At 47.2% G+C, this 26,553-nt stretch overlaps 1 protein-coding gene across 1 annotated transcript in view; it reads left to right on the forward strand.

Moving 5' to 3' along the window:
* Positions 1 to 26,553, forward strand: part of LOC310834674 (metabotropic glutamate receptor 6-like) — a 44,051-nt gene that overhangs the window by 8,286 nt on the left and 9,212 nt on the right. The window contains exons 2-8 of the mRNA XM_083718692.1: positions 9,508 to 10,022; positions 18,659 to 18,875; positions 20,711 to 20,846; positions 21,110 to 21,264; positions 22,603 to 22,743; positions 25,128 to 25,328; positions 26,100 to 26,239. Coding sequence (XP_083574818.1) covers positions 9,546 to 10,022; positions 18,659 to 18,875; positions 20,711 to 20,846; positions 21,110 to 21,264; positions 22,603 to 22,743; positions 25,128 to 25,328; positions 26,100 to 26,239 — 1,467 coding nt within the window. The 5' untranslated portion in view covers positions 9,508 to 9,545. The remainder of the gene's footprint in view (positions 1 to 9,507; positions 10,023 to 18,658; positions 18,876 to 20,710; positions 20,847 to 21,109; positions 21,265 to 22,602; positions 22,744 to 25,127; positions 25,329 to 26,099; positions 26,240 to 26,553) is intronic.

A 26,553-nucleotide genomic window follows, 5' to 3' on the forward strand; every position in this document is an offset into this window, starting at 1 on the left:
AGTATTGGAGCCTCAGCTTCAGGATCTGTCCTTCCAGTGAGCACTCAGGGCTGATTTCCTTCCAAATGGATAGGTTTGATCTTCTTGCAGTCCATGGGACTCTCAAGAGTCTCCTCTAGCACCATAATTCAAAAGCATCAATCCTTCGGCGATCAGCCTTCTTTATGGTCCAGCCCAGCCTTTCGCATGATGAATTCTGCATATTACTGTAGTTAAATAAGCAGGGAGACAATATACAGCCTTGGCGTACTCCTTTCCCAATTTTGAACCAATCAGTTGTTCCATATCCAGTTCTAACTGTAGCTTCTTGTCCCACATAGAGATTTCTCAGGAGACAGATGAGGTGATCAGGCACTCCCATTTCTTTAAGAACTTGCCATAGTTTGCTGTGGTCGACACAGTCAAAGGCTTTTGCATAGCCAATGAAGCAGAAGTAGATGTTTTTCTGGAACTCTCTAGCTTTCTCCATAAACCAGCACATGTTTGCAATTTGGTCTCTGGTTCCTCTGCCCCTTCGAAATCCAGCTTGCACTTCAAGACAATATTCACAATTAATCCATATAATCAAGCACACAAGTAATAGAGTTGGTATATTTATTTTTTAAACAGATCAGAGGCTGCCAAGTGTGATGGGGTTTGCTGGATGCAGGTAGGACTCTGGTCAGGAAAGAAGGGGGAGGGAGAAAGCAAGAAAGCTCTTGCTAGCTCACAGGGCGGGGCGGGGGGAGGCAAAATTTATAGTAAAATTATAAGCTGTAACCAAGATGCTTACAGTGATGGCAAGGTGGACCAGCAAACGTACACCCCATACATGTAAAGCCCACTTAAAGCACATGGCTTCCTCCAAATATTCACAGGAATTGTAGTTTACCCCTCACAGAGCCACAATTTCCAGCACCCTTAAGAAACTATAGTTCCCAGTAATCTTGGGGGGAAGTTGTGTGCTTTAAATGTTTGGTGTTTCTGCATATTCCTAACAGATTCTGCCCCATGTGAATGAGTGGAAATCCCCATTGGGGTTTTCCATCCCAGGCAATCAAATGTCTTGGCCTCACCCTTGGCGTGATTCTCCCATGAGTGATTTTTCAATGCCATCTGAGCAGTGGCGTAGTGTGGGTTGTCAGCACCCGGGGCAAGGCAAGTAATTTGTGCCACCTAACCCATGGATTTGCGCCCCCTAACCCTAACCCCCCAGATGTTGCGCCCGGTGCGGCCGGCCCCCCTTGCACCCCCCACGCTACGCCACTGCATCTGAGCGCAACATCCCATTCATGTGTAACAGATGGAAAAGAAGGCGTTTTCATTTCCACTAGGAACAACAGCCTTGCTGTGGGGTACATGTACACAATCATGTTGCTGTCAAGCACTTTGCAAAAAAATAACAGCAGCTAAATGAGTATTCATGAGCATGGGTTTTGCTGGAGAGGAATGCAAAAAGTTCAGAGAATAAGGCAGGAATGAAAGAATGTTGTTGATGATGTTGTTGTTTTAAAAATGAGATTGGATGTGGGGACAGCAAGACGAAAGCATCTGATGGATGTGCCTATGAAAATGGCTGTATCCATTTTCTACCCTACTCAGAGTAGACCCATTGAAATTAATGGACACAAGTAAGTTAGGATTATTCCTTTCAGCAGGTGTGCATTGAGTAGGGCTAGCATTGAAGACAACCCCCTGGAATTGCCCTAGCAATGAATGTGCTGTTTGTGGAAGAAGCTTTGCATTTCCCCTGCAAGCAGATCAGAATGAATGCACAACAAATAGCCCTGCAAGCTTTGTGCAAACAAATCAGGATGGATGCACAATAAACATGTTCTCTGGAAGCAGCCACAGTCCACAAGGAAACTGCAGAATAAAAGCAGCAGAGCCAACAGCTGAAATCTATTTAAAGGAGACAGGGTGAGCTCCCGTTGCTCGGTCCCTGCTCCTGCCAACCTAGCAGTTCGAAAGCACGTCAAAGCGCAAGTAGATAAATAGGTACCACTGTGGCGGGAAGGTAAACGGCGTTTCCGTGCACTGCTTTGGTTCGCCAGAAGCGGCTTAGTCATGCTGACCACATGACCCATAAGCTGTATGCCGGCTCTCTCGGCCAATAAAGCGAGATGAGCGTCGCAACCTCAGAGTTGTCTGGGGTCCCTTTGCCTTTTAAATATCATTAAAAGTGTGTAATAACTTTCCACTTTCCCCAAGAGAACTTACAGTTAATTCATTACCCTTCCTACATGTCCAGTCCAAGGAATCTGCACACCCACCAAAGTCACTTTTCACTTCCCAAAACTTGTACCCTGAGTAACGGCATTCTTGTATTGCAAGGAATAGAAACCTGTATCCTTCCAGATGTTGCTGAACTTCCATCAGTCCCAGCCAGCATAGTCAAGGATCAGGAATACGGGAGCTGTAGCCCAACAACAGCTGCAGGCCCAGAGGTTCACCCTCTGCCTCCCACTGCCTTACTGAATACCGTATTTTTCGCTCTATAAGATGCACCAGACCACAAGACGCACCTAGTTTTTGGAGGAGGAAAACAAGGAAAAAAATATTCTGAATCTCAGAAGCCAGAACAGCAAGAGGAATCTCTGTGCAGTGAAAGCAGCAATTCCTCTTGCTGTTCTGGCTTCTGGGATAGCTGCGCAGCCTGCATTCGCTCCATAAGACGCACACACATTTCCCCTTACTTTTTAGGAGGGAAAAAGTGAGTCTTATAGAGCAAAAAATACGGTACTTCTCAAGCTTTCATGTGGAATCCTTGATCTGGGCAAGCAACCACACTCATCCCCTGCTGGTGCACAGGGCTGTCGACAGGAATGGTGGCAGAGTCTGTGTGGCAACAAAGACCAAACACCTCACTCAGAAGCCGGGCCAGCCAAGACATTTTGGCACAAAATGGCAACACCCTCCCTACCAGGGCAGAAGGGCCGAATGAACATTCCCTCACTGCAAGAAGTAAAGTTACAGGGAACCAGGCAGAGGGCCTTTTTGGTAGTGGCTCCCTCCCTGTGGAACGCCCTCCCATCAGATGTCAAGGAAATGAGCAACTATCTGAATTTTAGACAACAACCCTGTATTGGGAGGTTTCTAATGTTTGAGGTCAGGGGTGCCACCTCACCCTCAGGATTGTGGGTGCCTTCTACGGACGTGTGACGTCACACACACTACGTGCAGGTGTGTGCATGTGACGTCGCACGTCTGTGTTGCAGCAGCTGGCGGCATCACCTCCTCTTCTCCGCAGCCAGCGAGGCACCCTTTTCCGACGCGAGGGGTTCATACTCAGAGTCTGCCTTCACGTCCCAGCCCCCCCACCCTGGTCGAAAAAAGGTGCTTTGCTCACTGGCAGCAGAGGATGGAGCTGAACTGCTTCTCTCTTGGCTTTTCCCACTGGCTTTGCGGGTGCCCAGCCCCCACAATTACAGTGGTACCTTGGGTTACAGATGCTTCAGGTTACAGATGCTTCAGGTTACAGAAGCTTCAGGTTACAGATTCCGCTAACCCAGAAATAGTACCTTGGGTTAAGAACTTTGCTTCAGGATGAGAACAGAAATTGTGCTCCGGCAGCGTGGCAGCAGCAGGAGGCCCCATTAGCTAAAGTGGTGCTTCAGGTTAAGAACAGTTTCAGCTTAAGAACGGTCCTCCAGAACGAATTAAGTTCTTAACCCGAGGTACCACTATGTAGTCATACCTCGGATTGAAGTAGCTTCAAGTTAGGTATTTACGGGTTGCGCTCCATGGCGACCCAGAATTAACAGAGCATGTTACTTCCGGGTTTCACCGCTTGCGCATGCGCAGACACTCAAAATGATGTCATGCGCATGCGCAGAAGTGGCGAAACGCGACCCGCGCACACGCAGATGCACAGTCGCGTGTTACATTTACTTCAGGATGCGAACAGGGCTCCAGAACGGATCCCGTTCGTATCCAGAGGTACCACTGTATATTATTATGGGTGCCCAAGCATCCACAACCCCCTGGAGTTGGCTCCTATGTTTGAGGTTTTACTATGTTTAGAGTGGCTGGGGAAACCCAGCCAGATGGGTAAAGTATAAATATTGTTATTATTATTAGCAGGAACAAGGGGGAGGGATAAAGATGAACATCAGGGTCTGCTGCCCCTGTGGATCCTGCTATCTGAGGCAGTCGCCTCAGCTTGCCTCATGGGTGGGTCGGCCCTGCTCCAAAGAGTACCTTTTTCTGATTGCTCCACTGCTGCTCATGTGCACCAAAACAGAACTATGGGAAGTGCACATAAGGAGACAATAACTGGTAGGGTTGAAGAAGGCATGTTTAGCACTTTAGGGCTGCCTTGGTCTCCTGCGGTGCAGAAGCTTAGACTCAGTGGTGGAGCCAAAATGCAAGGGGCAATGCTGTAAGATAGACAGTAGCAGCTTTTGCCTTCTTTTAAATTCTCCTTTCAACCCCAGCGCAGAATTACCCACTGCAGAATCAGAACCCTCTTTCCTTTGTGCTTTCAGAAAGGTTTGTTACTTGCAGTCATACAATGGGGGAACAGCTATAGCTCCGTGGCAGAGTGTCTGCTTTGCATGCAGAAAGGCCCAGGTTCAATCCCTGGCATCTCCTGGGAATTGTATGACTGTAAGTAACAAGCCTGCTTTTTAAAACACAGTAAGAGAGAGATATCGTATTGGCCCTAATATAAGCCTCATCCAAATATAAGCCACACCTTTAAAATTGGAGGGACAGAAAGAAAAAATACCCAAATATAAGCCGTTCCATTCCTCGCTGCTCCTGGCTGCATACTGGAAAGTCATGAATATAAGCCACACTTTAACTTTTCACGGTCAGAATTGGGGGGGGGGGGGAGTGAAGCTTATATTCAGGCCAATACGGTAAGTGTCTCTAATGGCCTTCTTTAAGATGGTCAAAAGCTTCCTTTTTAGGGTCATAAATGGTTCCTCCTTTTCAAGGTGGTTTTAATTGCTGCCATTATATTATTTTTGAAGGTGGTTGCGTTTTTAAATAAATATTTTTCTTGTACCTTAGTGTTGTATGACTCCCTTGCTATATTTATTGCTGTGGTCAAATTGTTTAAAAAAATGGTTGCATTGCTGTTAAAGGTCTTTTGTGAGCCACTCTGGGCTCTTTGGCATAAGTGTTTCAGGCGGCAATCTTACGTGGGGCTTAATCTGCAGCAAACGACACCATCGAGTGTTCTCCCTCCAATTTCCACGGACTGAAGCCGGCCAGCCAGCCAGCTAAATTTAGTCCCGGCACTGGCAATGGGATGGCATTCTCCACCATGGCTTTCCTTCACTCCTGAGGCTTCAGGTGTTGTTGGACTACAACGCCCATCTTCCTCAGCCATCTCACCCAGTGGTCAGGGATGGGAGTTGTTGTCCAACCCCCTCCCCCCAAAAAAAGAATATTTGGAATAGTAGTTTAAGGGTGCTGGGAATTGTAGCTTTGTGAGAAGCAAGCTATAGTTCTCATAATTCTTCAGGTGGAAGCTATCCATGAATAATAATAGCTTAAAGGTCCCGGGCCCTAAAGCAGCCAGACTACCCTCCCCCAGGGCCAGGGCTTTTTCAGTGATGGCTCCAACCTGGTGGAATGCTCTGTCCCACGAGACTAGGGCCCTGCAGGACTTGATCTCCTTCCACAGGGCCTGTAAGACAGAGCTATTCCACCTGGCCTTCAATTTGAATTATCCTGATCCTCTATTCCCTTTTCCCTTTCCTCTTCTATGAAGAAACCCTTTCTGGGACCCCACATTTAAATTCTTCCCTGGTCTCCTCACTGGCCCTAGTAGGACCAACTTGGCCAGTTAGCCCTGGTGATCATTTGATGTTTACTGATTGGGGTCCCCCCCCAAAAAAAACACCCTGAATTTTTGTATTTTATTGTCACTGATGCTGTATTTTATGCTGTTTTTAAGTCACATTTTTAATCAATGTTTTATATCTGCTGCTAGCTGCCCTGAGCCCGGTTTTTAAACCAGGAAGGGTGGGGTATAAATAAATATTATTATTATTATTATTATTATTATTATTATTATTATTATTATTAAATGTATGCTGTGTGTGCAGTCAATGGGACAGGGGTTTTTCCAAGAACGCTGTGCCACCCCACCAGAGGGCAGCAAACTAGTTTAAGGGGCCAACCCCTCACTGCCACTCCTCCTGCACCCCAGCACCTGTCACCTGAGGCAGCTGCCTTACTCTGCCTCAGGGTAGGGCCGGCCCCGCCTGCCACAGGAAGAGGGGAGGGGAGATGGGTAGGCAAACAGAGGCAGATTTGTCTGGGATTGCTAGAAAACAGAGAGCCCCTCCCTCCCCAGTGGCCTCATTTCATCCCAAAGCGGAGCTGTATCTCTTGTTTCAGAGCTGAAGCAGCTGAGAAAGAGTGCCCTTGTGTGTCTTGGGTCAGGTACTAGGAAAAGCTTTTAGAGAGCCGTTCCTTGCAGCTTTCCCTCTCTGCCTTTTCCTCGCTCCCTCCTTTCCCTCCCGTCCCTTTTAAGCACCTTCCTTTCTCACTGGTTTTCTTAGCTTTGGCCGCAAGTCGGGTGGGGACAACTCTTTCAGGCTGCGGGCCACATTGCCTTCCAAGCAGCTTTTCAGGGGCCACAAAAGAGTGATGGCAGGTGGGACAAGAAGAAGTGCGTAGAGCAAGGAATAGAAACTTTTGCCATATGTGGTGGGGGTGTAAGGCGGTAAGACAATTTTGGAACAAGGTACATGAAGAGATCAAAGAGAGCCTCAGGAGCTCTATTTTTTTAAAAAAAAACCAGAGTCATACTTATTGAGCTTATTAACAAATGACATACCCAAGGACAAAAGGAATATATTTTTGTATATAACCATAGCTGCAAGAATACTTATGGCAAAATATTAGAAAACAGAAAAGGTACCACAAATGACAGAATGGCAAGTTAAGACTTGTGAGTTTGCCGAGATGGCACAAATGACAGCATCAATCAAAAATTATATACAGAATGGGAATGCATAGGGGAATACATGAAGAAATATGGTGTTAAAGTAGAACTCATAATCGACAATTGTTAAGTGTGTATGGACAAAAGAAGTAATTATAATTTATCAGTTTTCATGTTATTTTATTTTGTTAAAGCAACTTAAAAAATATGTTGGGAAGATCTCACACAGGTGAAGAGAAACAGTGGGGAGGAGCGGAGGGTTAGGTTGAATTTGGGAAATAAAATAATATATGGGACAGCAAAGGATATAATAGATTCTTATAGAATAGTAATATATTGTAACCAGAATAGAAGTTCAAAAGGGGAAGTAAATGTATTTTTAGTATTTTCATTATTGTAATAGTTATTATTATTTCTTAGAGGTAGAAGGCAATGTTAACAGACTTCTTCGTTTTGCTGTCTATATAATTTTCTTAAGTCAATAAAAAAAGAAAGGGGAAAAAAGAGAAACGTTTGCCTTTGTAATGTAGGGTAGCTTCTAAACACACACACACACTCCAGCCTCCACCCCGACAAGTGCAAAAGCATTCTCAGAGTTCACAGACACATTAAAGGTAAAGGGACCCCTGACCATTAGGTCCAGTCGTGGCCGACTCTGGGGTTGTGGCGCTCATCTCGCTTTATTGGCCGAGGGAGCCGGCATACAGCTTCCGGGTCATGTGGCCAGCATGACTAAGCCGCTTCTGGCGAACCAGAGCAGCGCACGGAAACGCCGTTTACCTTCCCGCCAGAGCGGTACCTATTTATCTACTTGCACTTTGACATGCTTTCGAATTGCTAGGTTGGCAGGAGCAGGGACCGAGCAACGGGAGCTCACCCCGTTGCGGGGATTCAAACCGCCGACCTTCTGAGCGGCAAAGCTCTGTGGTTTAACCCACAGCACCACCCATGTCCTGCACAGACACATTATAGTGAGGCAAAAACACTCCAAGAGGGTGCAGAGTGTAGGGTTGCAATATGTCTGTAATTTACCAGACATAGCCACGATTTGGCTGTTGGAAGCCGTGTCCGGGTGAAAATTGCTGGAATATGGTAACCCATGTCGTAAGAGTAGATTTATTCCCTTAAAAATAGCTCTAGAACATTCTTTGGGGGCAAAGCCCAACAACTTTGGTTCAGAAAAAAAGAAAAAGGTCAACATCTCTGCCCCAACCCCAAAAGCTTGTGTCCGGATTTTTTACTTTTTGAAATTGGCAACCCTAGCAGAGTGGGGCTGGTGATGAATTGCCTGAGGAGAAGGGCTGTGGCTGAGGAGGAGGAGGAAGAGGTGAGCCTGGGAATAATCTTGAGGGTCAGAGAGAGCGAAAGGCCTGAAGGGATACATTTGGCCCTGGGGGGTGAGCTTCCCCACCCCTGTGTTACTGCAGTGAAGGCGAAATGTGAACTCAACCAAGGGATTTTATTTTTAAAAAATAATCTTTATTAATTTAAATTGCACACTTATAAAAAGAATTTACAATCTCATACTACAAAAAGAAAATTAAAGAAAAAACAATTAAGAAAAAAGAAAAGGAAATACAGAAAAAAGAAAGAAGAAAAAGCAAACATACATAAAAAATCTTCCTAATTAATACTTAAATAAACACTTAAATAAAAAAGACTTCTGACAAAATGAGTCTTCCCATCATTCTCATTGTACTGTTTATACTGTCGTTTTCCCCCCCACAGTTTTATATTCTTTAATATTGTTCCAGTCTACTCCACAAACGGTAATTGTTGTGTTTACAAGTATCACTCAAGTTCTGCCAATATGGTGTGATTGGTACAATACGATCTTATATAATCCTTAAATATTCTCCATTCTCCAAATATTTTCTGGTTCAATACTCCTCTAACTCTTCCCGTCAGTTTTGCTAGTTGTAAATATTCTAACACGAGTATCTGCCAATCTGTAATTGTCGATATTGTTTCGTTTTTCCATTTCCTCGCCACAAGAATTCTTGCTGCTGTGGTGGCACACATGAACAGCAGTCTTATGTCTTTTTTTAATTTCTAATGGTAAAAAGGCCTAAAAGAAAGATCTCTGGGTTTTTTTTTAAAGGTAAGTGAATAATTTCTTAAATTCATTATAGATATTATCCCAGATTTTTTTTATTGTTGGGGTAAACATTCAAATTGCACATGCTAAACCACCTGAATTACATCTAGCTTATCTACTCCAGGACATTGACTCTTATAGAACATTACAGGTTGCTAGATTCCTGATTTCAGTTCTTTCATACAAAAGACTTCATGGAATGCTGCATGACTATTAAAAATCCAGTAAACTCTATGCACCATCTTTATCTTCAAGGCCATAACACGGTACATCTAGAGATTGTAAGTAATGTGAAGGAGATTATGCGTTGAAATATTTTAGTAGATATTTTAGATTGTAAAATGCTATTTTATCTATTGATTTGTTTTACCTTGTGGGCTTATAGCTGAATAAAGTATTATCTATCTATTCAAATGGCACATTCCCAGTGCTGGCTTCAAGTCTGAGGGTTCCATGGCCAAAAGTGCCCTCTGATGGACTACCCTACCCTGCTCCCTCTCCTAACTCTTCTTTCTTCCCAACCCAGACCGTAATCCTCCCAGCGTCCCAGCAAGACAACCCAACATGGACCCAGCCGGCTTCCTGCTGCTCTGTCTATGGTCACTGTGGACCCTGAGATGCAGCCAAGCAGCTACGCAAGCAGACTCGATCAAGATAGAAGGAGACATCACGTTGGGAGGGCTGTTCCCCGTCCACTCCCGTGGCCCCGCTGGAGTGCCGTGTGGGGAAGTGAAGAAAGAGAAGGGGATCCATCGGATGGAGGCCATGCTGTACGCCCTGGACCAGATCAACAGTGACCCCGACCTGCTTCCCAACATGACGCTGGGCGCTCGCATCCTGGACACCTGCTCCCGCGACACCTACGCCTTGGAGCAGTCGCTGACGTTTGTCCAGGCCCTGATCCAGAAGGACACTTCCGGCGTGCGCTGCTCCAACGGGGAGCCACCCATCATCGCCAAGCCCGAGCGGGTGGTGGCTGTCATTGGAGCCTCTGCCAGCTCTGTGTCCATCATGGTGGCCAATGTGCTTCGCCTCTTTGCCGTGAGTAGAGGGGCAGACTTAAAAATGGCGTTTCCCCAGAAAAGGCAGAACAGCTATGGGGTGGGGGGCAGGGGAGGAATGGGGGGAAATCATAGAATTGCAGAGTTGGAATGGACCACAAGGGTCATTAGTCCAACCCCCGCAGTATAGGAATCTTTTGCCCAACATGGAGCCAAACTCACATAATTCACAGCTTCTGAAGCAAAAGAAGAAAGCACCTAATTGTCAACACCACCTACAACCTTTGACTGGTTGTAATAGTTCTCTGGTGTGGGACGCAGGTGGCGCTGTGGGTTAAAGCCTCAGTGCCTAGGACTTGCCGATCGAAAGGTCGGCGGTTCGAATCCCTGCGGCGGGGTGCGCTCCTGCTGCTCGGTTCCAGCGCCTGCCAACCTAGCAGTTCGAAAGCACCTCCGGGTGCAAGTAGATAAATAGGGACCGCTTACCAGCGGGAAGGTAAACGGTGTTTCCGTGTGCGGCTCTGGCTCGCCAGAGCAGCGATGTCACGCTGGCCACGTGACCCGGAAGTGTCTCCAGACAGCGCTGGCCCCTGGCCTCTTGAGTGAGATGGGCGCACAACCCCAGAGTCTGTCAAGACTGGCCCGTACGGGCAGGGGTACCTTTACCTTTTACCTTTAATAGTTCTCTGGCTTCAGTATATTGAAATGAGCTCTTCTTAGCCATTGTTGTTGTTGTTTAGCTGTGTCCGACTCTTCGTGACCCATGGACCAGAGCACACCAGACCCTCTTGTCTTCCACTGCCTCCCGCAGTTTGGTCAAACTTTCATGCTGGTAGCTTCGAGAACACTGTCCCACCATCTCGTCCTCTGTCGTCCCCTTCTCCTTGTGCCCTCCATCTTTCCCAACATCAGGGTCTTTTCCAGGGAGTCTTCTCTTCTCATGAGATGGCCAAAGTATTGGAGCCTCATCTTCAGGATCTGTCCTTCCAGTGAGCACTCAGGGCTGATTTCCTTCAGAATGGATGCATTTGATCTTCTTGCAGTCCATGGGACTTTCAAGAGTCTCCTTGAGAGCCAGTGTGGTGTAGTGGTTGAGAGCGGTAGTCACGTAATCTGGGTAACCGAGTTCGAGTCTCCGCTCCTCCACATGCAGCTGCTGGGTGACCTTGGGCCAGTCACACTTCTTTGAAGTCTCTCAGCCCCACTCACCTCACAGAGTGTTTGTTGTGGGGGAGGAAGGGAAAGGAGATTGTTAGCCGCTTTGAGACTCCTGAAGGGGAGTGAAAGGCGGGATATCAAATCCAAACTCTTCTTCTCTTCTTCTTCTTCCTCCAGCACCAGAATTCAAAAGCATCAATTCTTCGGCGATCGGCTTAGCTCATACCCTCCAACATCTGTCCAATGAAAATAGGGACATCCCATTCCATACTGATAATTTTACTGTTTATACCCCACACATCTTACTGGGTTGCCTCAGTCACTCTGGACAGCTTCCAACATATATAAAACATAACAAAACTTTAAACAGAAAAAACCTTCCCTTTACAGGATTGTCTTCAGACGGTCAGGGGTCAGATAACTCCATACCCTCTAGCATTTCTCTAATGGAAATAGGGACATTCTAAGGAAAAGCAGGATCAAATCAGAAACCGTGACGGCTTCTCTGAATCAGGGACGTCCCTGGAAAATAGGGACACTTGGAGGGTCTGTTAGGTGATGTGTGTTACTGGGTGTTCAGAAACATTCCAACTGCTCAGAAGTCAGCACACTCAGGTTAAGAACCAGATGGCACTGTTCAGGCCCTAAGAAGGGAGAAACATCTCTATCAAAGTGACAGTCAACTGCTACTAGACCAAGAATGGGGAATCTGTGGCCTTTCAGATGTTGTTGGGCACCAACTCCCATTAGCTCCAGCCAGCATGGCCAATGGTCATCATGAATGGTGGAAGTTGAAGTTTAACAACATCTAGAACAAGGTTGAGAGAGCTTTTCTTAATGGAGGAGAAAGAGAGAGAGAGCGTGGACGCTAAAAACTGATGTCTTGTGTACACATGTCTGATGCTGCCCGTAATGTGGGTGCCTGAGAATTTTGCCATTCATGTTTTTAAAAAGTTCCTAGTCCTCATGTTTGTGGAGATGTGTTTGAATAACAGGACTGAGACTTCTAAATTTATTTGGGAACTTCTCCCTTTCTCATGGCTTCCTCCTTTTCACCCTTACTGCTCTTGCACTTCATAGCCACATAGTTATGGTAGCTAAAGAGGTTTAAAAGTACAGAACTTTTATATTTGCAAATAAATCGGAGAGGAGAGTTTGCATAGGTTGGGGACTGAACGTTCATTTTCTCCAGCAAAGATGGGGAGAAAAGCAATGGTACCGAACATTTGATACCAGACCTTAAAGACTACCATCCCTTTTTAACTCAACTCCTGTGCCTTTAACCCGTGAGGCAGAAAACCAGCAGCCAAAGTACTTCCTGGCATGAAATGTGATGATGGGGGAGATTCACCTGTGGAATTTGTGCCTGTCACGCTGCACCTAAAAGCACAGCAGGAGCCCTGCAAGTAGAGAGAAATTGAGGCAAGCCTCCCTGAGCACTTGATCATGGATGAGTAGCCCAGTCACACATAAACACACGCCTGACCTTTTAACTATACTCAGCTGGGAGTCTCTGGGGTGGTGGGGGGTAGCAGGGTCAGTTTGAGCTGTAGGACAGATGGCTTTTCCCTGACACGCCAGATTTGGCAGAGGTGCTTAGCAGCTGCCTAGGGAGGGAAGCTAGAACTGGCAGGGCTGGTAAAAGGGGCAAGGGAGGTGGGCTTGGGTGGAAGGGTGGGCAATAGTTGCAAGGCAGATAAGTAAGTGTGGCAGGGAGCATGGCACCACCAGAACACCACCTTAAAACCATTACAAACTGCAGGAGTTTGGGGCGTCTGCACCACACACATCTCCACCCCACCCCCTTGTTTCCCTTAACCTCCAGCCCAATGAAGCGTTCTGCGGAACCTGGAAACTTGCTCATTATTTTGTGGCATTTTGCACAACGTCAAAGGAAGGTGCTGCCCTGTTGCAACTTTGGGGTCATGGAGCTCGTAGCCAGATGCATGAACGCAATGCAATGGACCTGCATGTTTATCCATGGGGGCCTTTCCCCACACCAGGGGTCAGCAATCTTTTTCAGCAGGGGGCCGGTCCACTATCCCTCAGACCTTGTGGGGGGGGCATACTATATTTTGGGGAAAAAATATGAACGAATTCCTATGCCCCACAAATAACCCAGAGATGCATTTTAAAGAAAAGCACACATTCTATTCATGTAAAAACACGCTATAATAATAATAATTTATTATTTATACCCCGCCCATCTGGCTGAGTATCCCCAGCCACTCTGGGCGGCTTCCAATCAAGTGTTAAAAACAAGACAGCATTAAATATTAAAAACTTCCCTAAACAGGGCTGCCTTCAGATGTCTTTTAAAAAGAAGATAGCTGCTTATTTGCTTCACATCTGAAGGGAGGGCATTCCACAGGGCGGGCGCCACTACCGAGAAGGCCCTCTGTCTGGTTCCCTGTAACCTCATTTCTCGCAATGAGGGAACCACCAGAAGGCCCTCGGTGCTGGATCTCAGTGTCCAGGCTGGACGATGGGGGTGGAGACGCTCCTTCAGGTATACAGGACCGAGGCTGTTTAGGGCTTTAGAGGTCAGCAAAATGTCTAGGAGCGGAGGTGGGGGAGGTTTTTCAGCCTGGGGGCCACACTTCCCCAAAAGCAACCTTCTAGGGACCGCATGCCAGGGACAGGCAGGGAAAGAGTTGGCCAGGCAACAGATAGTTAGATGGTTAGAACTAATGACTGATAACCAGTACCAGCCCCAAGGAGCAACCAATTTATATCAAGTGTTCTTGAGTTTGCAGGAGCTGAGAACCGCAAAGGAGGGCCCAGGGGCTATAGGGACCTGCTGCTCCCTCCACGTGACTTGACAAGACACACCCAAAAATCATGAGCACAAGGGAGTCCTGAAGGATGCTCACAGGGGAAAGAGCCTGAGATGCAAACCTAACAGTTAAACCCCTGTGTTGCAAGCAAATATCAGTAATATCCAAAGATAACACGATGACCAAGTACAACAATGCGATGTCAATATAAACTCTTTATATAATCTATACAGAACATTGAACAATATGAAATATAGGAAATATGCACTCTCTGCAAAACCAAATAAACAGTGCTGCCAAAGTGGTCCTCAAACAGATGTAGTGAACAGTGATTCCAGATATACCCACTGTTTCATGGAATTCTTCTTCAGCACAGCAGAAGGATACAGAAATGCTTCAAAAACTGCAATTGAATTATTGAAATGATGACAGGTTGGCAGTGTTGGATGTGATAAAACAAAGCATTACGGCTTGTTTCCTCAAAATAAGAATCTGACCCAGTGCTTCTTTCAGAGACTTGCATAGCCCACAAGGACTTTCAGAGACCTATAAGATTTATAGTGTGTATCTGAAGAAGTGTGCATGCACACGAAAGCTCATACCAAGAACTGACTTAGTTGGTCTTTAAGGTGCTACTGGAAGGAATGTTTTTTGTTTTGACTATGGCAGACCAACACGGCTACCTATCTGTAACTATAAGATTTATGTTTATTTGGTTCTATGTTTTCAAGAGAATCCATCAAGAGTGCATATTCTGTGACTTTCGGAGATTTAGAAGAATTCTGTTTATTTGGTTTTGCAGAGAGTGCATATTTCCTATTGTTCAGTGTTCTGTATAGATTATATAAAGAGTTTATATTGACATTGCATTGTTGTACTTGGTCATCGTGTTACCTTTGATTATTACTGAGATGCAGACCTGCCTGCCTTGTCCACATTCTTGCTATGCAGATCTAGGTAAATGTGCTGTTCCGCACATGGGTCCTGCTGAGCAGCCGCAGCCTTGCAAACTCCCCCCCCCCTCCTTCCCCAGCCTCAGCTGTCCCTGACTGGAGCTGCTGCTGCTGCTCATTTTGCTAAAACCCCTCTAATCCCCATCACTAATCGCTTTAATGGGGCTTCTCACAGACCCAGCGAGGGCGGGAAGCAGAGACATGCTGTGGAAAGGGAAATGGGACAATTTGGTGCAGCTAGGAGAGGAGGATGGGGGTGGGTGGGGGGCAGGATAATGGAAGCCAGCATTCTCACTGGGAAACTGGATTTTGGTGAGGGGAACCAGGAGTCCCGGGATCCATCTGCCTCAAAGATTGGGAGACGATCCAGGAGACGTGGGTTGGAATTGGGAAAGAGCCAGGATGATCAGCTCAGTTCTGTTGGATGACCTCTGCCCTCAGATTCCTCACACTGCCCCCAAAATCTGGTATAAAACACCACTCTAATCTCTGCCTTCCATTTCCCATTTAGCATTTCTGTAATAATTATCCACAGACAAGCACAACAGCGCTATGATATATGCCAGCTGTCCCCAGCCTGGTGCTCTCCAAATGGTTTGGGCTACATCTCGCAGCATCGCTGACCATTACCCACTGAGCTTCATCATGGATCTGGGTTTTGAACTGCAGCCTCCTGCATCTTTTAAACCCAACACTCAGTCCTCTTCTGTCAGGGTAGCTCCAGCAGCTATTTTTCTGCTGCCTGGCCTGGTGCACAGCCTCTCAGGTTGCTTCCATGCTACAGGCCCTTTAACTTCTGCCATCAGCTGGAAGAGGGATTGTGCACTATGTCCACATGGCACTATGTTAAATGGCAATCTCCTTCCCCATGGTCAAAATCTTTCTCAAACGTTTACTTGCAATTGAGTGATATCCACCAATGTCCCATGTAATGTTAATTGGTAGCTTCTTCTTTTCACATTCTGCTCATTTTATTCCTTCCTGTTCTACACAGCTGGACATTTTGTGATGCACGGCCCCTCAATAAGTCAGGTTCTTTTTACTATTATGCAGGGAGAGCTTTAATTACAGGCTTCCTTTCACTATTATTTTTCTTTTATAGCAAAATAACTATTTTTCTTTAAAAGAAAAGAAACTGGTTTATTAACTGCACCACCACTAGGCAGGAAACAGAAGCTACCTACCAATTAAGGGTCTCTGCGGGTGGCGCTGTGGGTTCAACCACAGAGCCTAGGACTTGCCTTTCAGAAGGTCGGCGGTTTGAATCCCCGCGACGGGGATTCCCAGGGGGAAGGTAAACGGCGTTTCCGTACGCTGCTCTGGTTCGCCAGAAGCGGCTTAGTCATGCTGGCCACATGACCCGGAAGCTGTATGCCGCCTCCCTCGGCCAAGAAAGCGAGATGAGCGCCGCAACCCCAGAGTCCGTCACGACTGGACCTAATGGTCAGGGGTGCTTTACCCTTTACCTAAGGAGCAATTGATCTCTAACCACCTGGGCAGCACTGAACAGGAAGTGATAAACAGCACAGAACCTACAAAGAGGAAGCTTTTAATCAGAGGCACAGTAGTTAAAAGCCTCAATAGCATTTTAACTGCCTACAGTTGGCAGACAGGTGCTGCAATTATGCTTTATTGCAACCCCGCCCCTGAAAACCCCCTCAAAGTGTGTGGGGGGGGATGCATAAAACACTGGATTGGAAGAGGAGTATCATGATGTAATCTTCATTCTCAGAGATGGCGGGGAAAGGCAATATGAAAGAAAGGGGCTAATCGGGAAGCTTTCCTGATCTCATCTGCTAGCAGCTACGGAATGCAGTGCATATGAAAAAGAAAGCATATTCCACAACCTAGAACTGAGCCTCACATACATCATTGCCCTGTTACAGCATCTTTGGGTTTGAATGGTTTCCTCCACTAGTCTGGAATTGTTTTGACAATACATATTTATAGGCTGGTACTTGGTTTCCTGTTTCAAGTGAATCATCCTTTTCAATTCTACGATAACAAAGCTTGGGTATTAAGTGCGCACACTGGGGCCAGACTAGAAACACTGTGTTTCCCATGTGACATATAGATGCTTCAATCTGCTCTGGAATTTGGCATGGCAATGATAGTACCCCATAGAATTGTTGTTGTTACTATTACTATTATATAGGTTTCTTACTCACCCTTCATAATGAGGTCCCAGGGTGAGTAGCAACCATTTTAAAATACAGTATTAAAATACTGATTGGCTAACCTTTGGTTAGAGGGACGTGGGTGGCGCTGTGGGTTAAACCACAGAGCCTAGGACTAGCTGATCAGAAGGTCGGCGGTTCGAATCCCCGTGACAGGGTGAGCTCCCGTTGCTCAGTCCCTGCTCCTGCCAACCTAGCAATTCGAAAGCACGTCAAAGTGCAAGTAGATAAATAGGTACCGCTCTGGCGGGAAGGTATACAGCTTTTCCATGTGCTGCTCTGGTTAGCCAGAAGCAGCTTAGTCATGCTGGCCACATGACCCGGAAGCTGTACGCCGGCTCCCTCGGACAATAAAGCGAGATGAGCACCACAACCCCAGAGTCGGCCACGACTGGACCTAATTGTCAGGGGTCCCTTTACCTTTACTTTTGGTTAGCATATTTGTGAATTGCTGCGTTCAGCCACTGGAAAGTACAGCATCTATAAGGGTTACTTCATATGTAATAATTTACAGATTTTTATATTTTATTAGGTTTATGTTACATGCACTCAGTGCTTTTTTTCTTAAAAAAATGTTTAGGGGTACTCTTATCTTCAAATATCTCAAGGGCTGTCACATGAAAGAGGGAAGAAGCTTGTTTTCTCCTGCTCTGGGGGGGTAGGACATAAACCAATAGATTTAAGTTACAAGAAGGGAGATTCCGACTAAACATCAGGGAGAACTTTCTGACGGGAAGAGCTGTTTGACAGCGGAATATTGGGAGCTTGTGGACCCTCCTTCTTTGGAGGTTTTTAAGCAGAGGTTGGATGGCCACCTCTCCTGGGTGCTTTAGTTGAGATTCCCATATTGCAGGGGGTCAGGCTAGATGAGTCTTGGGGATCTCTTCCAACTCTAATTCTGTGATTCTAACGGAGAAGGGAAGGATATTACAGGCCGAGAGGCCTGAGAACAAGTCTGTAGCATAATTAGGGTAGGACAATGTACCAGCAGCTAGTGATTCCCAGTGTGGTGTAGTGGTTCAGAGCGGTGGACTCGTAATCTGGGGAACTGGATTCGCTTCCCCACTCCTCCACATGCAGCTGCTGGGTGACCTTGGGCTAGTCACACTTCTCTCAGCCCCACTCACCTCACAGAGTGTTTTTGTTGTGGGGGAGGAAGGGAAAGGAGATTGTTAGCCGCTTTGAGACTCCTTAAGGACCCCTGACCATTAGGTGTAGTCATGGCCGACTGTGGGGTTGCGGTGCCCATCTCGCTTTATTGGCTGAGGGAGCCAGTGTACAGCTTCCGGGTCATGTGGCCAGCATGACTAAGCTGCTTCTGGAGAACCAGAGCAGCGCATGGAAACGCCGTTTACCTTCCCGCCGGAGTGGTACCTATTTATCTACTTGTACTTTGACGTGCTTTAGAACTGCTAGGTTGGCAGGAGCAGGGACCGAGCAACGGGAGCTCACCCCATCGTGGGGATTCGAACCGCCGACTTTCTGATCGGCAAGTCCTAGGCTCTGTGGTTTATCCCACAGCGCCACCCACATCCCACTTTGAGACTCCTTAGGATATTGATAAAACAGGATATCAAATCCAAACTCTTCTTCTTCTCTCCACCCCTCCAGATACCCCAGATCAGCTACGCCTCCACGGCGCCTGAGCTCAGTGACAGCAACCGCTACGATTATTTCTCCCGCGTGGTTCCTCCGGACTCCTACCAGGCCCAGGCCATGCTGGACATTGTCAAAGCAATGGGCTGGAATTACGTCTCCACGCTGGCCTCCGAGGGCAACTACGGCGAGAGCGGTGTCGATGCCTTCATGCAAATCTCCCGCGAGGCTGGTAAGCCAGAGGATACCTGATGGGTGAGGTGGAGGGGGGGCAGCAGAGCCAGGAGGAGCTGAACCCAGAGAGGCCTTTCCGCTTGACCCGCCACTTTCCTCCAGGAGAAACTGCGGTTTGGCGCTGAATCAGAACAAATGGCAATCCGGTTTTCTGCAGCTTGCTGTCTGTTCCGATTGAGCACCAAAGAGGGTTTCCCAGGAGGAAGCAGCGGGGCAAAGGCATAAGTGCTCAGAAAGCACAGGGCAAGCAGAAAGGGACAAGCAGAAACAGTGCCTTCAAGGAAGGTGTCCGATGATCGTAAAACGTTCCAGGAAGTGGCCGTAGCAGAGGAGGACAGAGTGGGGGGGAGGGGGGATTTAGCAGGCAGGTGGGGAAGCAGTGGCAACAGGATGGTGGTGATGGGAAAGAGGCAGCATCCCAGCATGTACCGTCACAAAAAAGCACTGAGTGTTGATGGGCCCTTGGCCAAACCCCCATGGGTGCAATAATTATGCCTGACATTCTGGAGTGTTTGTTGGGAGGGGGAGAAGACACGTGCCAGTCATGGGAATAAAAGCAGGAGTCTAGTTCCCCATACCCACCTGAGTTTATATAGTCAGAGAATATTTATCTAAGAAAAGATATCGTCATGCAGCTGTTTGTGCTCAACTGCAGCTTAGGGACGGAACAGCATGCAGCACAAGCAGGTGAGATTGCAAATGGGGGCCAGCTGCCTAGGATAGCAGCCACACGGGAGCCACCAGGATGGGCCAGGCAAGGGTGTAGGAAGGGGGGCGGTCCGCCCCAGGTTCCATCATGCAGGGGGGGTGTCAAAAAGCAACAATTACTGCCCTACTAGGGCGGTTCATAAAAAACTTTTTTTGGAAAATGCCTGCTCCAAAGGTCTTAACTTACTACACTAAGGATTATATAGCTATATCTGAATTTTCATGCATGTCAGTTAATATCTTGACCCTCCTCCACGAAGATAACTGTTTACTTGGCTGTTTTCATACTGTTGTGAAGGCTGAAATTTCAATTCAGTGGAGCCAAAACACGATCCGTCCTGTAGATTGAAGTATTTGTCCACAGTCCCCTCCTTGTTATCAGAGGCCCATAATCCACATTCCTTTGTAAGAAAATATGAAATAACGTAAAACTATTTTTGCAGGCAAAAAAAATATAATCAATGTGGGGGGCGGTGACAAGAAATTTTCAGCACCGGGTACCACCTGACCTTCCTACGCCTCTGGGACCAGGGCTGCTCTCCAGCAACCTCACACTGAGGAAAAGCACTGGGGGGGGGGGACATTTTAAAGAGGAAAATGTGCCGAAGAGAAAGGCTCAGGAGTCCTTTCCTCCCACAGTTCCACTTTGCAGGAGTGTCTCTAGCCTGTGGCTCTCCAGCTGCAGAGGTTTAAGTGCTGGACTAGGACCTGGGAGACCAGGGTTCAAATGCCCTCTCAGCCATGAATCCCATTAGGTGATCTTGGGCCGGTATCTCAGCCTGACCTACCTCACAGGGTTGTTGTGTGCATAATAAAGGGGAGGGGGGATGCGTGTCTGAAACCTTGAGCTCCTTGGAGAAGAAGGTGGGGTAGAAATTAAATGAAATGAATAATAAACTCCCATAAGGCCTGGCAAACATGGCCAGTGGTCACGGGAGTTGTAGTCCAGCAATTTCTGGAGGTCCTTGTCTGCTCTGAGCGGTAGCAGCTGCCTAGGAGTCCAAGCAAGGCTCTGTCGTATCCCCTGGCACCTCGTCCTTTCTGAAATGGAGAAGCTAGAGACTGAATCTCTAGCACCATTGAGCTCCTCCCAATCGCTTCCTGAAACTTTCTTACACCTGTCAGGTGGAGTCTGTATCGCCCAATCCATCAAGATCCCACGAGAACCCAAGCCGGGAGAGTTTGACAAAATGATCAAGAGGCTGATGGAGACCCCCAACGCTCGCGGCATCATCATCTTCGCCAACGAGGACGACATCAAGTGAGTGTGCCATTAGCGGCAATGCACAACGCGTTCTCCAGGGGGAGCGTTGGGTGAGGTATTACCGTACTTTTCTATGTACAAGACTAGGTTTTTTTACTTTAAAGTTATGTGAAAAACTGCGGGTTGTCTTATACACGGGGCAATCTCACCCCTATTTTCTTAAATTGGAGTCCTAAAAATAGGGGGCGTCTTATACATGTGGGTGTCTTATACACGGAAAAATACGGTAACTCTTGCTTCCCCCCATGCGCCCCCTGCAGGCGAGTGCTGGAGGCTGCACGCCGAGCCAACCTGACCGGCCAGTTCCTGTGGGTCGGATCCGACAGCTGGGGCTCCAAGATCTCTCCTATTCTGAAGCAAGAAGAGGTGGCTGAAGGAGCAGTCACCATCCTACCCAAGCGAGCTTCTGTGGAAGGTAGGCGACAAGACGGTACTGGGGTCAATCGTAGTGGGAGAGAGTATGACAGGCAGACGTAAACCCCACACCTTTTTGGACAGGATGTTTTGGGACATGGGACCTCAGCTGACCCTCATTCTTCCCATTGCTTTATTTCTCACCCGAACACGTTTGCTTTCTAAATTTAATCTGCTCTTAAGCACCGCACCATAATTGCCCTGGTTGAGAATACGAGAAGGCACTAAAGGACATTAAGTGGTAGCTAATCCATTTTAAGGGGATCCCGGGTCTGTGACTTAACACACTTGCAAAACAAGCCATTCATAGCTATGAGGAAAGACTCTTCATTCACTTTTGCTGCCTGCTTGAGGGTTTTAATCTGCGAGTGACTTTGAGTACGGGACCATGGCTGGCAGTCATTCTGATTTATTCCTCTGGAACCAAAATAGAGAAATGGAAAAATCAGGGAGCCTGAACAAATATTAGCTTGGAGGGTAGACTGACTATTTCTGTAGAAATAGGATCTTATGACTTGGGCTGCCATTTTTATTCACTTGACAGCAGCCTATGATGCAGGCAGAAATCAACAGGTGCAACTTTTCCCTATCGCAGCAGCTCTAGGCTGAGCAAAGCTGATTGATTTCTGCCTGTTCTGGGCTGGGGAACTGTAGTCCTCCAGATGTTGTTGGACTACAACTCCCATGATCACTGATTGTTGGCCATTATATCTACGGCTGATTGGATCCAGAGGTCAACAACCTCAGGGACACACACACACACACAGATTTCCCATCCCTGTCTTAGATAAGATAGAAGGACTTATAACACAGAGGGCCTGATTTCCTGGGAACCTTCACCCCCCTACAGGATCACACAGCATTTTAAAAATAAAGTACTATAAAGGTGGAACGCGGGTTAAACCACAGAGCCTAGGACTTGCTGATCAGAAGGTCGGCAGTTCGAATCCCCGCAACAGGGTGAGCTCCTGTTGCTCAGTCCCTGCTCCTGCCAACCTAGCAGTTTGAAAGCACGTCAAAATGCAAGTAGATAAATAGGTACCACTCCGGCAGGAAGGTAAACGGCGTTTCCGTGCGCTGCTCTGGTTCGCCAGAAGCGGCTTAGTCCTGCTGATCACATGACCCGTAAGCTCCCTCGGCCAATAAAGCAAGATGAGCACCACAACCCCAGAGTCAGCCACGACTGGACCTAATGGTCAGGGGTCCCTTTACCTTTATCTTAATGTCTACAGAGGTCAAGCTCCTATTACAGCTGCAGCTACAGAGGCTGGTGAAAAGGTTGGCAATGCAGTAGAAGGATGCCTACAAAGGCCATGTCCTCCCTGTTTTCTCCCCCAAGGTTTTGACCAGTACTTCACCACACGCTCCTTGGAGAACAACCGGCGCAACATCTGGTTTGCTGAGTACTGGGAGGAAGATTTCCGATGTAAATTGACTCGTCCCGGATTGCAGCCTGATGAAGGGGCACGGAAATGTACTGGTATGGAGGCTTTGGGAGAGAGCTTAAAACAAGGCGGGGTGGTACCAGGGATGGGGGAGGAATTCAAGTAAGTTCTCATTTGAAGTTGAACCTACCATGGAATCACAGAATCATATAGTTAAGGGACCCTGAGGATCATCTAGTCCAACCCCCTGCAATGCAGGAATCTCAGCTAAAGTATCCACGACAGATGGCCATCCAGCCTCTCCTTAAAAACCTCCAATGAAGGAGAGTCCATTCCACCCTCAAACAGCTCTTCCTGTCACAAAGTTCTTCCTGATATTTAGTTGGAATCGCCCTTCTTGTAACTTGACATCACTGGTTTGAATCCCACCCTCCAGAGCAGTAAAAAACAAACTTGTTGCTTCTTCCATGTGACAGTCCTTGAGATAATTGATGATCACGATCACATCTCTTCTCAGTCGCCGCTTTTTCAGGCTAAACATGCCCAGCTCCTTCATCCATTCCTCCTGGTTTGGTTTCCAAATTTGCACTTTCAGAAACCATATGTTAACCAAAACACGGGCATCCTTCAAAATTTGCAGTGCAGTTGTTCAGCCAAGTAGTATGCACAAAATGCATATGCTAGGCAACAGTGTACATAAAAATGCATGTATTTGTGAAAGCAACATATAAACATGCATTATATTAGGAAAATTTGCTTTGCAAAAATGTGCGTGGTAGGCAAAATTGTGCTTATTGGGAGAAGTATGCAGTTGAAATGCCAACACATTCTTGTGAGGATTTTTCTTTTAAAATCATAAATTGCTGCAGAAATGTGAGGAGTTGAAGTTAGAATGCAGAAATGCGAACAACTTCAGGGTGAGAAAAAGGAGAAAGTGAGAGAACCAAAAGTGACAGATCCATCTGTTCCTTAGAAGATACACAGAACAGCTGTTTTGAGCTCCCCACTCACCTGGTTCACAACTATTTCTTCGCAGCCTGGCTGTGCACTAATCCCTATTTTTGAGAGGCAGCAGTGTTAGAAAGGGAATATTATCGGGGAGCTGCAGGGCCTGGGTTTATTTCACCGCTCTGCAGGGAATGGAGGGGATTAGATTTCCAAGTGGTGTCATCCCAACCCCATTGGTTTTCCCTGCCTGGAGCCCCCAAATCCAGCCTCCCCTGGCTGAGATAGACTTGGGTTGATTCTGGCTTTTTTCTGAGGGTTCTGTTATTGCCATTATCACAAAGGTTCCCAATTCTTCTCACATTCTCTCCTGAGCTTCTGCCTGGACCCAAACCGCTCCATGTTGCCTGACAAAACTGACAATGTTTGGGGGTTTGTTTGTTTTCCTTCTCAGCTGACACCCAGCTGTAGCTGAAATTATCAGTATGAATTCTTCGATCAAAGGATGTGCATCATAAAATAATGAGATGTCTGAGTTATTACAGGAAATATTTTTTTATTATTACATGAAATAAATTATTACTTGGAAATAAAACTGGCAAAAGTCTGTAGCCAACAAAAAAATTTTACTGGCCCACTTGCCCACAATATACAGTCATACCTCGGGTTGAATATGCTTCATGTTGAGTGTGTTCAAGTTGCGCTCCACGGCAACCCGGAAGTAATAGAGCGCGTTACTTCTGGGTTTTGCCGCTCGCACATGCGCAGACGCTCAAAACGACATCACGCGCATGCGCAGAAGTGGCGAAAAGCGACGCGCGCGTGCGCAGACGTGCCACCGCTAGTTACGTTTGCTTCTGGATGTGAACGGGGCTCCGGAACAGATCCCGTTCGCATCCCGAGGTACCACTGTACATAAGTTGGCTACCTGTGGCCTAAAATGGGGAACTTTTTCTAAAGTTTCCTTCTTTGCCCACCTGAAGGCAATTCATACCCACAAGGGGCAAACAAGAGTCTCCTGCATCTTTCCCATCTCGCTTATTCAGCTTAATTAAAAGTTGAAAGTACATAATCCTAGTGAGTAATGACTAAAGTGGTTATCCTGGTTTTGTTTCCTGCCTTAAAGTTAATCTTACTATTTGTCTGTGTGGCAACTATTGTTTCACAGGAGGTGCTGATTAGATTTTACTGGTAACCAGATTACATGTGCTGATCTTTACACAAAGTATTAGGAGCTCAGGATAACTTCCAAGACACAGACTGCTTCCGAGGTCAAGAAAGATCATAACAGAGATCTCTGTCATATTAAGTTATGCCAGCATTTCCCCATGCCATGATCTACACTACAGCAATAGACCATGGCAAAAGTTTCAGAGTAACACTCACCTATTCCTCGGCCGTTGGCTGGTTGGAGCTGATGGGAGCTGGGAGTCCGCAGCTTCCCTTCCCATTGTCATACTCTAAGTAGACTCACCATTGGCTCTCACCCCTCTGTGCTTAGTTCTGATCCACATTTTACCCTTCCACGCCACAGGTGAAGAGCGGATTGGAAAAGACGCAACATACGAACAGGAGGGGAAGGTGCAGTTTGTCATTGATGCCGTCTATGCCATGGCTCACGCCTTGCACAACATGCACCTGGACCTCTGCCCAGGCCACATCGGGGTGTGTGAAAAGATGGACCCCATCCATGGCCAGACTCTGCTGCGCTACATCCTCGCCGTCAACTTCAATGGTGAGATGGGCAGAGTCCCTTTGACCGCAGTAGCGTCAGGTTGCTTCACCTGGCCTCAAATACAAAGGGCCCTTTTAAAGATTTGCATGCATTTAAGACTGAGGGTTGTCTCTAGTGCTAGGCCAGCTCAAGAGTAGGTCAACTGAAGTGAAGGAACCTAAGTGAGCCGGGTGTGCCAGGTTAGGAGCACCCTAGACCCTAAGATTTCAGGGCCAAAGCTTGAGATCTGGGGACGGTCCCCAGTGATGTCACAGGAGCAGCCCAAATCAAAGACATTCCCACCCACCTGGAGACTCAAGGCCACCATCTGCCAATAGGCAAGGAAACCTGAAGCCTTCAGGTCAGACCTGGAGGTCTGGAAACCCAAGCATTGATCTAACAACAGAGGCTGGTTTGGCCAATTCAATAGATCTCTTCTACGGCAACCCTCCATCTTACAGATACTAGATACAGGCTTGGTTGGGACCTGCAGGCCTCATCCAAACCAACCCCCAATCCTATAACAGTCTGAAGAGCCCTACTGGCATCCATCCCATCTAACGCAGGACCCAGTAACTCACAGTGGACAGTCAGACACCACAATGAAATCTCCCACTGCTCTTCCAGCAACTGGTAATTTAGAACTGTGTTGCCGTGTTGCCCTTGAAGGTATCATAAGCTATCATGTTGATAGCCCCATCCTCCTTGAATTTGTCTAACGCCCTTTGAGAGCCATCTCATTCAAGAGAGGCAGTGAGCATCCCACTTGCAGTAACCCTCTCCTTCCTACAGGCAGCGCTGGGACACCTGTGATGTTCAACGAGAACGGAGATGCACCCGGCCGCTATGACATCTTCCAGTACCAGCTGACAAACACCACGACCCCCGGGTACAAGGCAATCGGGCAGTGGACAGAATACCTACGTCTGAACGTGAGTGACCCAAGCACAGCACTAGAGGTTGCTGTGGGGCCTGGAACACAGTGGGGATTTGGTCAGGAATCTGTGTTCTCATTGGCAGCCACATTATGTTGCATTCTGACACCATCAGACCAGGATATTTGAGGTGCAGAAAAAGGCCAGAGTGCAACACAGTCCTGCATATGCAGGGCAGGAATGCAGCATGGTCTCTAGGACAAACCACTCTGCCGTCTGTATCTCTATGGTGCCTAGATCTATTTGCCTATCATTGGTTGCCTCACAGGTCATTCAGTCGGTGGTCTGACTTTGCCTTCTCACCTGCCCAT

Source organism: Podarcis gaigeae (genome assembly GCF_964106915.1).
Source record: "Podarcis gaigeae genome assembly, chromosome: 17".
Classification (NCBI taxonomy): Eukaryota; Metazoa; Chordata; class Lepidosauria; order Squamata; family Lacertidae; genus Podarcis; species Podarcis gaigeae.